The sequence below is a fragment of the Sciurus carolinensis genome, chromosome 3, assembly GCF_902686445.1.
Source record: "Sciurus carolinensis chromosome 3, mSciCar1.2, whole genome shotgun sequence".
Classification (NCBI taxonomy): domain Eukaryota; kingdom Metazoa; phylum Chordata; class Mammalia; order Rodentia; family Sciuridae; genus Sciurus; species Sciurus carolinensis.
In genome coordinates, this window is record NC_062215.1 from 40282121 (window position 1) to 40296562 (window position 14442).

Below are 14442 nucleotides of genomic sequence, written 5' to 3' on the forward strand. Positions count from 1 at the left end.
GTAGTCCCCCTAAGGTTCAGGAAATGATGCCAAGAGTTAATAAATGGAACAGCATCAAATTAAAAGCTTCTGTACAGCAAAGGAAATGATTAGGGATATGGAGAGATCCCACAGAATGGGAGAAAATCTTTGCTAGCTACTTTTCTGACAGGATTAATATCTAGAATACATAAAGAGCTCAAAAAACTTCACCAAAAAATCAAATAATGCAATTAATAAATGGGCAAACACTTCTCAAAAGAAGAAATACAAATGACCAACAAATGCATGAAAAAATGTTCAACATCATTAGCATCTCATACTAGTTGGAATGGTAGCCATCAAGAATACAAGTAATAATAAATACTGAAGAGGTTATGAGGAAAAAAGAACACTTTTACACTGTTGGTGGGATTGTAAATTAGTACAGCCACTATAGTTTCCCACTATGGAAATCAGTATGGAGGCTCCTCAAAAGACTGGGCATAGGAACCAACCTACGACCCATGCATACCACTTCTTGGTATTTACCCTGAAGAATTAAAGGCATCTTACTACAGTGATACATGCATGCCCATGTTTATAGTAGCACAATTCATAATAGCCATACTGTGGAACCAGCCTAGGGGTCCATCAACAGATGAATAATAAAGAAAATTGATAAAGAAAATGTGGTATATACAGTGGAGTTTTATTCAGTCATAAATAAAAATGAAATTATGACATTTGCGGGAAATTGAATGGAACTAGTAGCTATCATGTTAAGCAAAATAAGTCAAACTCGGAAGGTTAAAGGTTATATGTTTTCTCTCATATGCGGAAGCTATAGAGGAAAACAAAGGTGGGGGTAGGTCTCCTAAAAATCAAAGGGAGAGCAGTAGAGGAAAAGGACCAAGCAGTGAGAGGTGGTAGAGGGGGGCAGAAGGGAATGCTGGGGGTGATATTGGCCAAATTATATTTTTGTTATGTGCATGTACAAGTATGTGACAACAAATCCCATGAATGTGTACAGCTATAACGCACCAATTAAAAAATGAGGGGAAAAAAACGTTTATATATATATATATATATATATATATATATATATATATCTAGGGAGTTTGTTTATTCCAAATATCATCAAAAATATTCACCAAAGCTCATTTTGGGAAGTGCCAACCTAGGTATATAGAGGTGAATAAAATTAATTTTATCTAATTAATTTTATCTAGTACCTTCCAGTCTAGTGTGGAGAACAGGTCGGTGACCTACATGTTGTCAGGGGCTACCCACAAGCCTACCCTTTAAAGAGTGCAGGGGTAACCACACAGGAGGTAAGGAACTTCAGTGGGCATCTCTGATAGAGGCAGCATTGAGGAGGCTGGCCTGTTCAACCAGTGTCTGTGGACCTTCCAGGCCTGTGAGCTGGGCTAAGAGGTGAAGTGGGGCAGTGGCAGGGCTTCAGACACAGGGAGAACAATGCTGAGAGGCTATTGAGAAAGGATGGCCTGGCCATATCTCTACTCCTGAAAGATAACTGAGTTGACCTGGACCTGGATTCATCCCATTGAGCAGTGCAGAGGTGCAGAGCCCAGGTCTCCTGCTGTGCACAGGAGCCCAAAGTTGCCTTGGCCTGCCAAGCTTCCACAGCCTCTCCAAGGACCCCAGCTTTGAGGCTTGCCACTCACTGTCCTCTCCCAGTTCAGATTGGTTGACAGTAGAATGACCACATAATGGGCAGTTGGAAGAAAGGTACAGCCTCAGAGCTGGCCTGCATGTGCCCTGGAGCTGATGGGGAGAGCAGCTGGTGAAGTGATGCCAGTGCACTGTTCGGGTCCCCTTTGCTGTTAACTTGGGGCTCAATAGAAGGGCAGGCCCTGCCTCCCCATGACCCAGATGTGGCCTTGGAAACTAGGCTCCAGCCTTTCCTAGGGTCAGGTGGGACCTGTAGGGCACATGTAGAGTGTGTGGGTTGCTCCTAGGTAAACACCTGGTTTTGGCCCATCATTTTCAAGATGCCTGTTAGCCACCTTGGCATAAGCAGCCGGTGGCCAAGGTCTGCACAGAGACCATGGTTCCCTTTCCCTCTCTTGGGAACAGATTGTCATAGTGCTTGGAGCACCATCAATCCTGTAGGCCCTGCCTCTCCATCCCAAAATGGGAGACCAAACACCCAAGACTTTCCTTCCTTCCTCCTGAGGCGAGTTGATAGGGGAAACACCTGACTACGTCCTTGCCTTGGTAAGACGTGTGTGGGAATGCACCAAGAACAAGGAGGAGCAGTGTGCTAGGGCCAGCCAAGCCCCCATTTACAAGAACAGTATCCCTTCCAGTTGCATGACAGCTATATAGGTGTGGGTTGTGTGTGTTATGTGTGTGGAGGGGGCACAAAATACACATAATACAAAATTCATCATTTTAGCCAATGTAAAGTGGTGATTTTATATATTCATAATGTTATATAACATAACTTCTGTCTAATTTCAAAACTTTTTCATCACCCCATGTGGAAACCCCATACACAATAAGTCACTCCTCACTTCCCAATCCCCCCTTATACTTGGAATAACTGATCTTCTTCCTGTCTTTCTTCCTTATTCTGGATGTTTGATCAAAATGCAGTCATACCCTACCTTGTCCTGCTGTAACTGACTTGTTTCCCTCAATATCTTGTTTCCAAGATCCACTCATGTTCCAGTATGTGTCAGTATTTCATTCTTTTTATGGGTGAATAATATTCCATTGTATGACTATATCTCATTGTTTTTTTAATCCATGATGGGTATTTGGGTAGTTTCAACCTTTTGACTATTATGAGTAATGCTGCTGTGAACATTTTTTGTTAGAATACCTGTCAGTTCTGGGCTAGGGTTGTGACTCAATGGTAGAGCACTTGCCTAGCATGTGTGAGGCACTGGGTTTGATTCTCAGCACCACATATAAATAAATAAATAAAATAAAGGTTCATCAACAACCAACAAAAATATTTTTTTAAAAAAGAATACCTGTGAGTTCTTTGGGATACTTATATAATACACTTAGGGTATATACTTAGGAGTAACATTGATGGGTATGTTAGCTTTCCATTACAGTAATAAATTACCTAAGATAATCAACTTTTAAAAAGAGGAAAGATTTGTTTTGAGTCATGATTTTTGAGGTTTAGTCCATGTCTACTAGCTCTGTTGCTTTTGGGCCTGTGACAAGACAGCACATCATAGCAGCAGCATGTAGTGGAGCAAGCTGCTCACTTCATGGCAGCTAGAAAGTGTTCCAGAGCCCCCTCATTAAGGGCATGTTCCAGAGATCTAAGACTTCCCACTTGCAGCGCCCTCCCCCCACCCCCCAAGGTTCCATGGCCTTCCAGTAGTCATGCTGGAGATGAAGCCTTTAACACGTAGGCCTTTAACATGTAGGAGACATTCAGTCTCCACGCTATATAGCATGTGATCACTCTCTGTGACTGTTACGGAGTGCAAAACTTTTCCATACACCTTCACCATTTTACAGATAAGGCATATTTTCACCTATATTTTACATTTGTGGAAACTGAGGCTCACAATTTGTGACTTGCCCAAGATCACAGAGCTAGTAAGTGCAGAGCTAGAATTGGATTCTAAAGGTAAGAACTTTCTGGCTTTTAGGGTTCTGAAAAGGTAAAGCTCAGAGTCTACCTTAGAGTTCTGAACCTCCATGGAGAAGTAGGGGCTGGGATAGGTGTAGTTTGTGGCATCAGCTCTCCTTGCTATACTGGTGTGACAGGAACCATGATGAGTATGTCCCCAGACTGTGCTCTACCACTAGTCTAGCAGACCTGGCCATCCAGATGACCTCCTCGGGCAGCTGAGCTAAGATGTGTAGGTTTTACGTGGACCTTGGAAGGGTGGAGGAGTGTAGAGGAGGCCATGTTCAAGGAAACAGGCCTAGGTTCTGAGGATCAGCAGCAAGCAAGGGCACAGCTCAGCCCAGGAGATGCCATGGAAGGGTGGTTGTGTTGCTACCCTATAGACCTCAGGGACCACAGAGGACACAGGGGCTGCAGCTGCCACATGGTAAGAGAGTGAAAGTTCTACCTACAGGCACCGATGTCAATCCCTACTACCCCTGGGCCCCAGCCATGGTCGGCCTGATGTTCTGAGTTGTGGCCCAGAGGTAAGGTAGAGACTACTTGTTCCATGACTGGGAGGGCTCATGACCCCCTTTTCAGCTCTTTCCTGTTTCCTCAGAGAATTGGACTCCCAAGGATTCATCTGGAGAGGATGCTGTTCCAGGGGAAGAGGGACTTTGAGCAGAGTCAAGTGCCCATTCTACACACCAGTGGCATTTGGAATTACCACCGTCTACACCCTCCCCCCACCGAGAGAGTAACTCTTGATTTATTAGAGTCTGACCTTAGGGGCAGTTGACTAAAGCAGGAAGAGCTGGGGACCTCTCTATTACTGGGCAGCTGCTTGCCCCTGTGAATATGGCTGATACATCGCTGCTCCCCAGGAAACACTTTTCCTTCCTTAGAGAACTTGAATCCAACCTCCTCAATCCCAAAGAAAGAAAACTCAACTCCCCCTGCCTGCCTGGGGGCCTATTATCATTGCCTTTGGGAGGAAGAAGGTCTGTTACTGGCAGGGTGTGTCTGAATGCCCTTCTGCTGTGCTCAGGGGTCAGACTGAAGGGGGACGGGCATCATGGGTTATGCCTGGCAGTGTTACCTATAATGTTGTGCAAAATGGTTGCAAAGACCAGGGAGGAAGGACACCAAGAAAGGCAGAGGTGCCAGAGAACTCCGACTTGTTCAGTTACTTAAAGGGGTATGAGCCCCAGGTGGTGCATCTGGAACTCAGAACAGTGGTGTGGTCCCCCAGAGACTAGGGTCAAGGGGAGCAAGTCAACATCTTCAACTATCTGCCCTGCCCAACCCTCCATGAGCAGCAGGAAATGATGGACACTCATATTGCTACTGAGGCTCCCACTGATAGTGTCTTCTTGTCCTCCCTGGAGTGTGCAGTCAGCTGGTGACTGCTCATGACCAAGGTTTGCAAGCAGTGCTTTTCCCAGTCTTTAAGCAGGTCACAGTGAATATGAAAATCAGTAACTAAGCAAATGCATACATTGCTTATGGTAAAGGTGCTGGTTTGCAATTTTCCATTGTGCATGCATGTGTGCGCTTGTGCCATGTGTGCTCATCACTTTGTGATTTGGTATTTTCTGTGGGTGTCAGATGAATTAGAGAACTACACTGTCCAGGGACCTAAGCAGTAGGTGGGATTTGGCTTTACCCCAAGAAGACCTTTCTGACCTTGAGATCTAGGGGTCAGTTCTTGGCCCAAGGAAAAGTTTTGATTAACTGTGAGTCTCTTATTTTCCTTCACTATATGAATGGGGCAGTGGAGGACAGCATGTATGATTCCTGCTGTGCCTCAAGTAGAAGAATCTTTTGATTCTGTAACAACAACTGTCTGAAGGAAAGGGCTTCCCTTTGATAACACTGAGCAGCCCCTCCCTGTGATTTCTTCCCCCCTACTTTTCTCTTTTTTCCCTCTGGTTCAACAGGTACATCTCTTTTTCAGGAATAAGCAAAACTAGGTGAAGCTGGGCCTCTTAGGAGGCCCGGATTTCTAGCCTTTGGAGGTACAGAACTAGGGCAGGGAACTCAGTGGAGCTGACTTCTTGCTGACAGCATCAGAAGCAGGCGTTCCCTCTGCCTGAATTTGGGTTACAGCCTAGATACTTGTCCTTGCTCTTGGAGCACAAGGTTTGGGCCCAGCCTGAACATTTTTCTTCTGTCTTCTGAGGGCTGAGAATACAGATGGGTGTGTCCTGCTCCTAGACGGAGGCAGAAGGGGAGGGACGAGGCACTGGCCAGAAGCATGGGCTATCTTGGAACACTTGGTTGAATATGTTCCAGCTTTTTGATTGTAGGAGAGCAACTGTGTGGTAGCGTAGCAAAGTGACTATTTGCAGGACCAGGAACCTGAATTTGAATTCTGACATGGCTCCTTCTGAGCATTGTGACCCTGGATGAGTTATTTAGCTTCTTGGTGGCCTGCTTCCCCCTGCTTCTCTGGGTTCACACTCACCTGTCTGAACCCAGAGAGTGGACTGAGAGACAAACATACAGGAAAAGCAAGGCTCTAATGATGGTCTTGCAGGATCTGTTGTTTGGGTAAACAGGTACACCCGGAACAGTTACAGTCAGCATTTTATACACTAATGCACAAAGTCTCTCCCCTGGTTCCTCATTGACTGAGTACTCTGGGGGTGTAGTCTTCCCAAACATTGCCTAGGTTCTACTATCTTCTGTTGAGCTATTTAAAGAAATATACCTTTATTGTCCCCACCTTCCTTTGTTCTCTTTGTCAGGAAGGTCTTCTTGGATTGAGAGCATCTTGCGATTTATCTCTGTTGGTTAGGCTGACCCTTTCTTCAGCCCCTTCCCTCTCACCTCCTGTTTGTCAAAGGGCTGCTGTGAATTTTTCACATTCAAATATTACCAGCTTGCAACTTTCCATTCTGTTCTCTCCTTCTGCTTCTTTTCTTACATCCCAATTTTACATTTAAAGCTAAATGCTGTATTCTGAAAATGGGCCACCAGACTTTGTTTTTCACATGTAGGATGGAGATGACAGTGGCACCTGTCCCATGGGGTCATGAGAGTGTTCAGTGAGAGGATGCAGGGGCAGGGCTTGGACCAGGGCCATGTTCAGGGTGAGTGGCATTGTTGTCAGTAGTGCTACTGTAACATTGGTATTTGTGAAGATGGGCACAGTGGCAAGACCTGAAATCCCAGCAACTTGGGAGGCTAAGGCGGGGGAATCATGAGTTCAAAGCCAGCCTCAGCAACTTAGCAAGGTCCTAAGCAACTCAGTGAGACCTTGTCTCTAAACAAAATATAAAAAAGGGCTAGGGATGGGGCTCAGTGATTAAACACCCCTGGGTTCAGTCCCCAGTAACACACACACAAACACACACACACATATGCACACATACAAAAAAAGCATTGGTGTTTGTTTCCTTGGGCAGTGCTGTTGAGACTTGGAAGGAACTATTTTCTTAGCAGGTTGACAGTACATATCTAGACGTGCTGTCCAAGAGCACTGGTTGGAAGCACAGTGTAAATATAGTTTTAAAAGTTAATGCCAGATCCTTAATAGTGCTAATGGGAATGTCAAATGGTGTAGCCACTTTGGGAAATAGTATATCAGTTTCACAAAGAGTTAAACAGTTCCCATATGACCCAGCAATTCCACTCCTAGTTTTCCACCCAAGAGAAATGAAAGCATATGTTCACATGAACACTTGTATGTCAACATGTATAGCAGCATTGTTCACAACAGCCCCAAAGTAGAAACAAACCCAAGTGTCCATCAACAGGTGACCGGATAAACAAAATGTGGTACATCCACAGAATGGGCTGAATAACAGAAGTGAAATGCTGACACATGTTGCATCACAAATGATCCTTCAAAGTGTGCTGAAGGAGGAATCCAGACACAAAGGTTGCAATGTATGGTTCCATTTATATGGAGTGTCCAGAATAAGTAAAATCTTTAGAGGCAGAAAGCAGATTAGTGGTTGGGAGGTTTAGAGGGAAGTGAATGCTATTGACCAGGTTTTTTAGTGGGTGATGAGACTGTTCTACAGTTAATTAATTGTTAGCATGGTATGAACATGCTAAAAAAACATTAGATTTGTACTCTGTAAATTGGTAAATTGTATGGTATGTGAATTATATCTCAATAAATCTGCTGTTAAAAAGAAAAGTTAATACCAGGGTTAACTAAGAATGAGATCATCTAATTTTGGAGTAGGGAATTTCCTGCTACCTCATTAGAAGCTCCAAGGGTGAATCGAGCCCAGAACCACAGCTTTCCCCTATTCCTTGACATTCCTTCTCTTTGCCCTTTGCTGCATGTGTAATAGGATCAGGTGACTGTCTCACAGTAATGTTGAAGGGGGCCGTGAAGGATATTATAATTGTGAGATACTGGCACATGGGTCATAACATCAGTTTCCTTCAGTCCTGACCTACCTTTGCCTTCTTTTCCTTTCTTCCAAAATCCTTTCTGGAAGGAGAACCCTCATTTCACACATGAGGAAGCTGAGGCCCCAGTGAGGAGGAGGAGGAGGAGAAGCTGTGGGCATTATTTCATACTTGGCTGGAGAGGCTGAGACCCATGACTATTTCCAGCTGCAAGGCAGGATCTGTGGCTAGTGACCCAGTACCCAGCAGAAACAGTTTTTGTGCCAGAGTGGAGAGCAGACCTTTGATGACAATGAGTAGTTCAGTGACATTGAATCCTGGAATAGTTGTCAGAAGTAACCCCAGTGGGTGACCCCTTGAGGAGAAAATATTAGAATTTCTGTTGATGTTTTATCATCCCCATTTATCTTTGTGTGACATATGTTACATCTTATAGTCTACTGGCATTGTGGTATACATCTATACCTTACCAAGGACACATGCTGTCAGCATTTGAGACCCCTGGGCCCAAGGTTTGGAGTGGTAATCCAGGACCTGGGAGGAAAAGGTGCCCTGGAAAAGCCTCTCTGTGGTCCCCTCCCTCTGATCACTCATGGCTCATACACAACTTTGTCATTTGGTCCTCACTTCAGGACTGGGGGAAGCATATGCTTCTGTGTGGAGCAGTCCAACTCCAAGCAGCTCAGAGGGGCATTTCAGAGAAGGCCTAGGGATTAGACTTCGGTAGAGTAGAATAAGGGAAGGGGCTGGAACTGGAGAGAGGTAGGTGGAAAAGGTTAAGGACCCCTCGCCTGGACCTCCCCAGCCAGAAGGCTATGGGGACTTGGATCCAAGCAAGATGGAATTGGAGACCACTGCCCTTGCCCACTGCTTGGTTGCAGGACAGCCCCACCAGGCTCCCATTGTTGGCCCCTTCTTAGGGACCAGCCAACAGTACCTGGAGATGCCCTACTATGCTGATAAGAGTGCTGGGTGACCATTGATCCTCAACCCCACCCCTGCAGTGCTGAAGCCTTGCACTGTGAACCCCTGCTAAGTGTGTGTGTCCCACTCAAAGCAGAGGCTCCTGTGAACCCAACCTCTGCCCTGCTACCTGCCATTCTGAGTTAGGCCAGTGAAGCTTATTTAAGGTCAGAGGCCCCACAAAGAAAGGCTTCTTGGAGTTGGGGGTTCACTCTGCAACATTGGGGAAGAGACCTAGTGGGGATAGTATGTGGATTCCAGTGACCATCGGGTCTGCTCCTGTAGCAGGCATCAGGACTGGCTGTGGAGAAAGGTGGCAGGAGTGGCTTACAGGTCTGCCAAGTAGCAGTAACAGGAAGATCACAACACACTCCAGCTGGAGAGGCTTGGGGAGGTGGCAGCTAAACCTGAGTTTGGCAGATGAAACCAGTGGTGTGGGGTAGAGTAGGGTGGGGTAGTAGGTCTGAGGTCAGCATGGGTACCACATCTTGCCCTCAGACCAGGCCCCTCCCTTAGATGTGAGCAGGGAGCTGGCAGTAAGAACTGATTAAACTGTCCCTGACTGCCACCATCTGCCTCTTTGCTAAATTGAAGGTGCAAGCATTTGCTGCTTTTCCAGGAGCGAAACAAAAGAAGTGGTGGGCCCCAGGGCACTACAGAGACAGCCTGCCCACCAGCCCTAGGGCTCTGAACAACTGACTGCACTTCCCTGAGGGAACTAGTAGTCCTGGTGTGGTGGGAGCCACAGCACCCTGTCCACCTTCCCAAAGCACCTGCACATTTGGTGGGGAGTCTTAAGACCAAATAAGGGCTAAAAGATCACCTCTAGAAAAGCCTGCTCCTCTAGCTATTCACCTGAGTGAATTTCTTAAAGCCTTCCTTTTCTGATTTTGGTTTTTCCGTCCCTAATTTCAGTGTCTAACAGCTTTTCTGTTCAGGGGGGAAAAATTGTTCTGGACTACAGCTGGCTGGCAGGCTCCAAGTACTGGGCAGGTGCCGGTGGGCTGGTCCTTACAAGGTGCCTGACTGTGTTCCCCAGCCCCATGACCAAGCTTAAGGATGAGCTTAAGGATGTGGCTTTCCTCCAGTTCCATCCTTCTATCTAAAAATAACCTGGCTATTTTGAATCTACCTCCTCTGGAGCTTTCTCTCGTTGTTCTCTTAGATCAGCAACCCTTCTGGGACTAGGATCTTGGCTGCCTCTGTCCCCCCAGCTGTCCTCACTGAACTGTCCCCTTCCTGCCCCCCCCCACCCCTGCCCCTTCCTCTGATGCAAGCCAGGATATTGTTCTTAAGTAGGAAGTGAAGTCCAGCTGGGTGTCCTCTGAGAAAACCTGGTCTGCTCTGCTTCTTCCTGAGTGGGTAGGGAGGAAGTGGAACTATGAGGACTGAGGGATGGCAGTGACCAAGTATTCCAGGACGAGATGTCATCTTATGTTGCATCCTTTCTGCTACCTCTGAGTGACTGCCTGTCTTGTTTTTGCAGCCCACAACCCTCCCACAGGGCACTATCAACATGAACCAGTGCACAGATGTGGTGGATGGGGAGGGCCGTACTGGCCAGAAGTTCTCCTTGTGCATCCTGACACCTGAGAAGGAGCATTTCATCAGGGCAGAAACCAAGGAAATCATCAATGGGTGAGCACTCAGCAAACAGAAGGGACCCTTGTACTGGACTTGATTAAATTCAGCACCAAATGTGTTGTGTGTCATTTTGACCATGTCAGCATATATCTCTCTGAATGACTTCCTTAGTTCCCTGTCTTTCTCAGCACTTCAGTATACTGTGCCCACCAGGTCTCCATTCCATGCCTAGCTGTTTTCCATACACTCAACAAGGCTGCTCATACATCCTTAAGACTCTGGGATAGCCTCTCCTTGTGGGCCCACCGTGTGTCTTCCTCTGGCCTCTTCACTGACTTCCTCACCTCAACTCTCACTTCCCCCCAGCCTACCTATCACTCAGCCACAAGGCGGCACAGTCCCCAAAGTACATCTGCCCTTGTCTCTCTCCTGCCCCCAGAGTCAGGTCCAAGTTGCCTGGTGGACCCTCTGAGACCTTTTCTGACTCTCCAGCCACCCACCCCACTGCCGTGTGCCTCAGGTACTGAACTGCATGGTAATGTTTATGCCCTCCCCTAAGCCTGGAACCACTCCTCTTTTCCTCTAGGCTAAGGAGCACATCATGTGGAGACCCTGGGCTCCATCACCTAGCTTGGGTAAAAGCTCCAGATGGTCCATGTGCATATGCATCTTCTGCAGCGATGACCCTTGAGGGTGGAGCATATCTTAGTCATGTCTTCAGTGCCTCACATAAAGCCACTCTATCTAGAGACTGGATTCTTTGGGTGGAAAGGACAGCCTTTTACTCATCCCACTCCTCTATGTAGTGTTTAGAGGAAGGCCTGTGAGGTAAAGGGTGCCCACATTTTGAGATAGCCAATAGTCTGGGAGACATGAGCACTATGCCTCTGAGCTTCAGGGATCTCCTGGTCCAGCAGTGGTATTTGGTACCAGCACCTCACAGCCTGGACTGTGGACTAAAATTGCCTGGTCTGTGTGGGTGGGCAGGCTTAGCAGGCCTGGCTGGAGGCTCAGGGAGTGGATCCCAGAAATTTCCACTCATCTTGCCCTGCAGGGTAGAAGGAATTAGAGATCTGAAGCCCTTTGGTTTGACAAACAGAAAACTCCTTGGAGTACCACCTTGCTTTAGCATCCCACCTGCAGCTCTTTCCCAGGCCTAGAGTAAGGAGGTGAGAGGATGGGCATCAAGGAGTGCCCCATGCTGGGAGGCCACCCAGTTTGCTGGGAATGAGCTGGAGAAGCACCTTTGTGTCTCTCCCTGAGCTTAATGTAGAACCATGGGGCTTAAGGATATCGAGGGCTTTTGAAGAACCTGAGGAGCCTGAGGGCCTGGTGGCAGGGGACATGTCAAGATGAGTGGCCGTCTGTACTCCTATTCACACCAGTTGCTGTTGCCTACCCTGACCAGACACACCAGTCCAAAATGGATCCCTTAGGGAACCTCTCCCTCCTGACTGTATCTCAGAGCAGACTGGGTGACAGGTGAAGTGGAAAGGAGGTCTGAGGTCCCCAGGCAGGCAGGGGAGTATCTGGAACTGGCTCAGTGATGATTAGAAAATGTTATGCTTAGCTTTTTTTTTTTTTTTTTTTTTTTTTTGATTAAATTTTTTTTTTATAATTTATTTACTTTGATTGCTTATAAACAAATGGGGTACAACTTGTTTCTCTGGTTGTACATGAAGTAGTCATACCATTTGTGTAATCATACATGTACATAGTATAATGATGTTTGTCTCATTCTGTTATTTTTCCTTCCCCCCACCCCTGCCACCCCTCTTTTTCCTCTATACAATCCATCCTTCCTCCATTCTTGCCTCCCTCCCACCCCCCATTATGCCCTTCAATTGATGAATGGATAAAGAAACTGTCGTATATATACACAATAGAATATTACTCAGCCATAAAAAAGAATAAAATTATGGCATTTGCAGACAAATGGATGAAGTTGGAGAATATCATGCTAAGTGAGATAAGCCAATCCCAAAAAACCAAAGGCCAAATGATTTCTATGCTTAGCTTTTGACCCATACCTATAGCATTTATTGTGGGGTCCTTGCTGCGTTCCAAACCCCTCATTTTCATTTTGCCATCCTCTCCTCTTCTTCTCTTCCTTCCCCCACCCCCCTCACAATACTGGGAGTTGAACCTAGCGCCTCACGTGTGCTAATAAGGAAGTGTTCTGCCACTGAACTGCACCCCAGGCTTCTTTTATTTTGAGAGAGGGTCTCACTGAGTTGCTTATGCTGGCCTCAAACTTGCTATCCTCCTGCCTTAGCCCTCTGTTTAGGATTATAGGTGTGTACCCCATACACAGCCTCTGTTGTCTCTTCTGTTGGCATGTATGGGGCCTGCTATACCCACACACCTTGGTTAGACATTAGTAGCAGACCAGAGTACTGGATGCACGTAGCCTCAGCATCCTGTATATGGGCTGGGTGTTCCATAGAGCCCTAGGCTTGTGCTGTGGCTTGGTACCATAGCCACTGCTAGAATAGGTCACCTGAGGCTCTTCCTCTCTTGTTGTCTTGGTTTGGGTCCTGCTCATTTCTGTCGAGCAGGTAGGTTCCCATGGTGGCAACCTGTCCCTGGGCCCACTCCTGACCCGACAGCTGCTTTTTCCCTTCCCCACATGCTGCAACACTCAGTCTCTATGGTGAGTCACACAACCATATTTGCATCCTGGGTCAGGTACTCCTGCCTTTGTTTTTCTATCTTCTCTTGTCCTTGCAGGTGGCCCCCTTCCTTGGTGCCTGCTGCAGCTTCCTCTGCCTGTCACGGCCCCTAATTTGTGGGCTCTGGCCCCTGAACACTACATCAAAGTCAGGTCCCTAAGGAGATACAAGTGCTTCCACTGGGCTGTCTGGGAGCAGGGCCATTGGGACCAGCCTGTTCAACCTCCTAGTCTTTCTGAAAGGCCTTGAGGCTGCTGGTCTCTTCAGGGCTGGGTGGAGAGAGTAAGTGGTTCTCTTTCCAGTTTCCATGTGCCAGGAGGGGCTTTTAGGTTTTCAGGCCACACTTCACACAGCTCTTTTAGAGGAGGGGGCTTTGGGTGGAAGTGGACAAGTGTGCCTCACCTGCACTCTCCACCAGGGCTGGGCACTGGCCTCCCTTCTTTCCCCTGCCCTACTATCAGCTGTGTTCTCTCCCTCTCTCCTTCCCCCTGGAATTGGGCAGTCCTAACACCCACCAATATTCACCCCTCTTCTTTCTTCACTTGGTTTATTTTGTTAACATTCGTAACACATCTAGATAACATTTAACAGTTACTACTGGGCTTCTGTGAGAAATCTGAGAACCAAGTACACATTCCATCATTTGTTTCAGCATCTGTGATCCCAGCCACAGCATGGCCGAGCAGCAAATAAGATGTCCAGTGCACAACCCAGGCCTTTCCCTTCCTCCTTCAACTGCATTCAGTTGGTGCTACAGGGCAAGAACATGCTGGCCAATTCATTCCTTCCTCCTGAGGGAGGGTACCTTGCAGGCCTTAGGGCTCTCAGAAGATTCTGCAACCCCACCATGCTTCCCACACACCTGGGGCCCTGAGGGTGTGTGATAACCTTAAACAAAGAGTCAGGTGAAGTTGTTGGAACTGCCCTCTGCAGGCACAGGTCCTTGGAGTGCCTGGCAGAAATATCAGCTGTTGTGGCTGCTGAAAGGGCAGCCCCCATAGCTCTGTGAGCCCCAAGTTCTAGGAGCAAGACACAAGAAGTGAGAGGGCTTGGGGCCCTGGGGAAGCCTGCTCTTCTTGCAGATACAGTTGCAGTCTCTTTTCTTGCCTTGGGCAAGCAGAGACCCATAGGACCTGGCTATAATCGCACAGGTGTTTGTCCATACTTTTAGCTACTAATTGAGTAGCTAATTACTCTGGGCTGGGCTGGGCTGGGCTGGGCTAAAGGTAGCCTCAACTGGGAGGCAGCCACTGTTCAGATCCTTTGTCCTGGTAAAATTCTGTGCAA

At 47.2% G+C, this 14442-nt stretch overlaps 1 protein-coding gene across 5 annotated transcripts in view; it reads left to right on the top strand.

Annotated features, from left to right (window-relative positions):
- Mprip (myosin phosphatase Rho interacting protein) overlaps positions 1-14442 on the top strand; it is a 143837-nt gene that overhangs the window by 73217 nt on the left and 56178 nt on the right. For all 5 annotated transcript variants that reach the window (XM_047543199.1, XM_047543198.1, XM_047543197.1 and 2 more), the window contains exon 4: positions 10386-10537. In XM_047543199.1, the coding sequence (XP_047399155.1) occupies positions 10386-10537 (152 nt within the window). The remainder of the gene's footprint in view (positions 1-10385; positions 10538-14442) is intronic.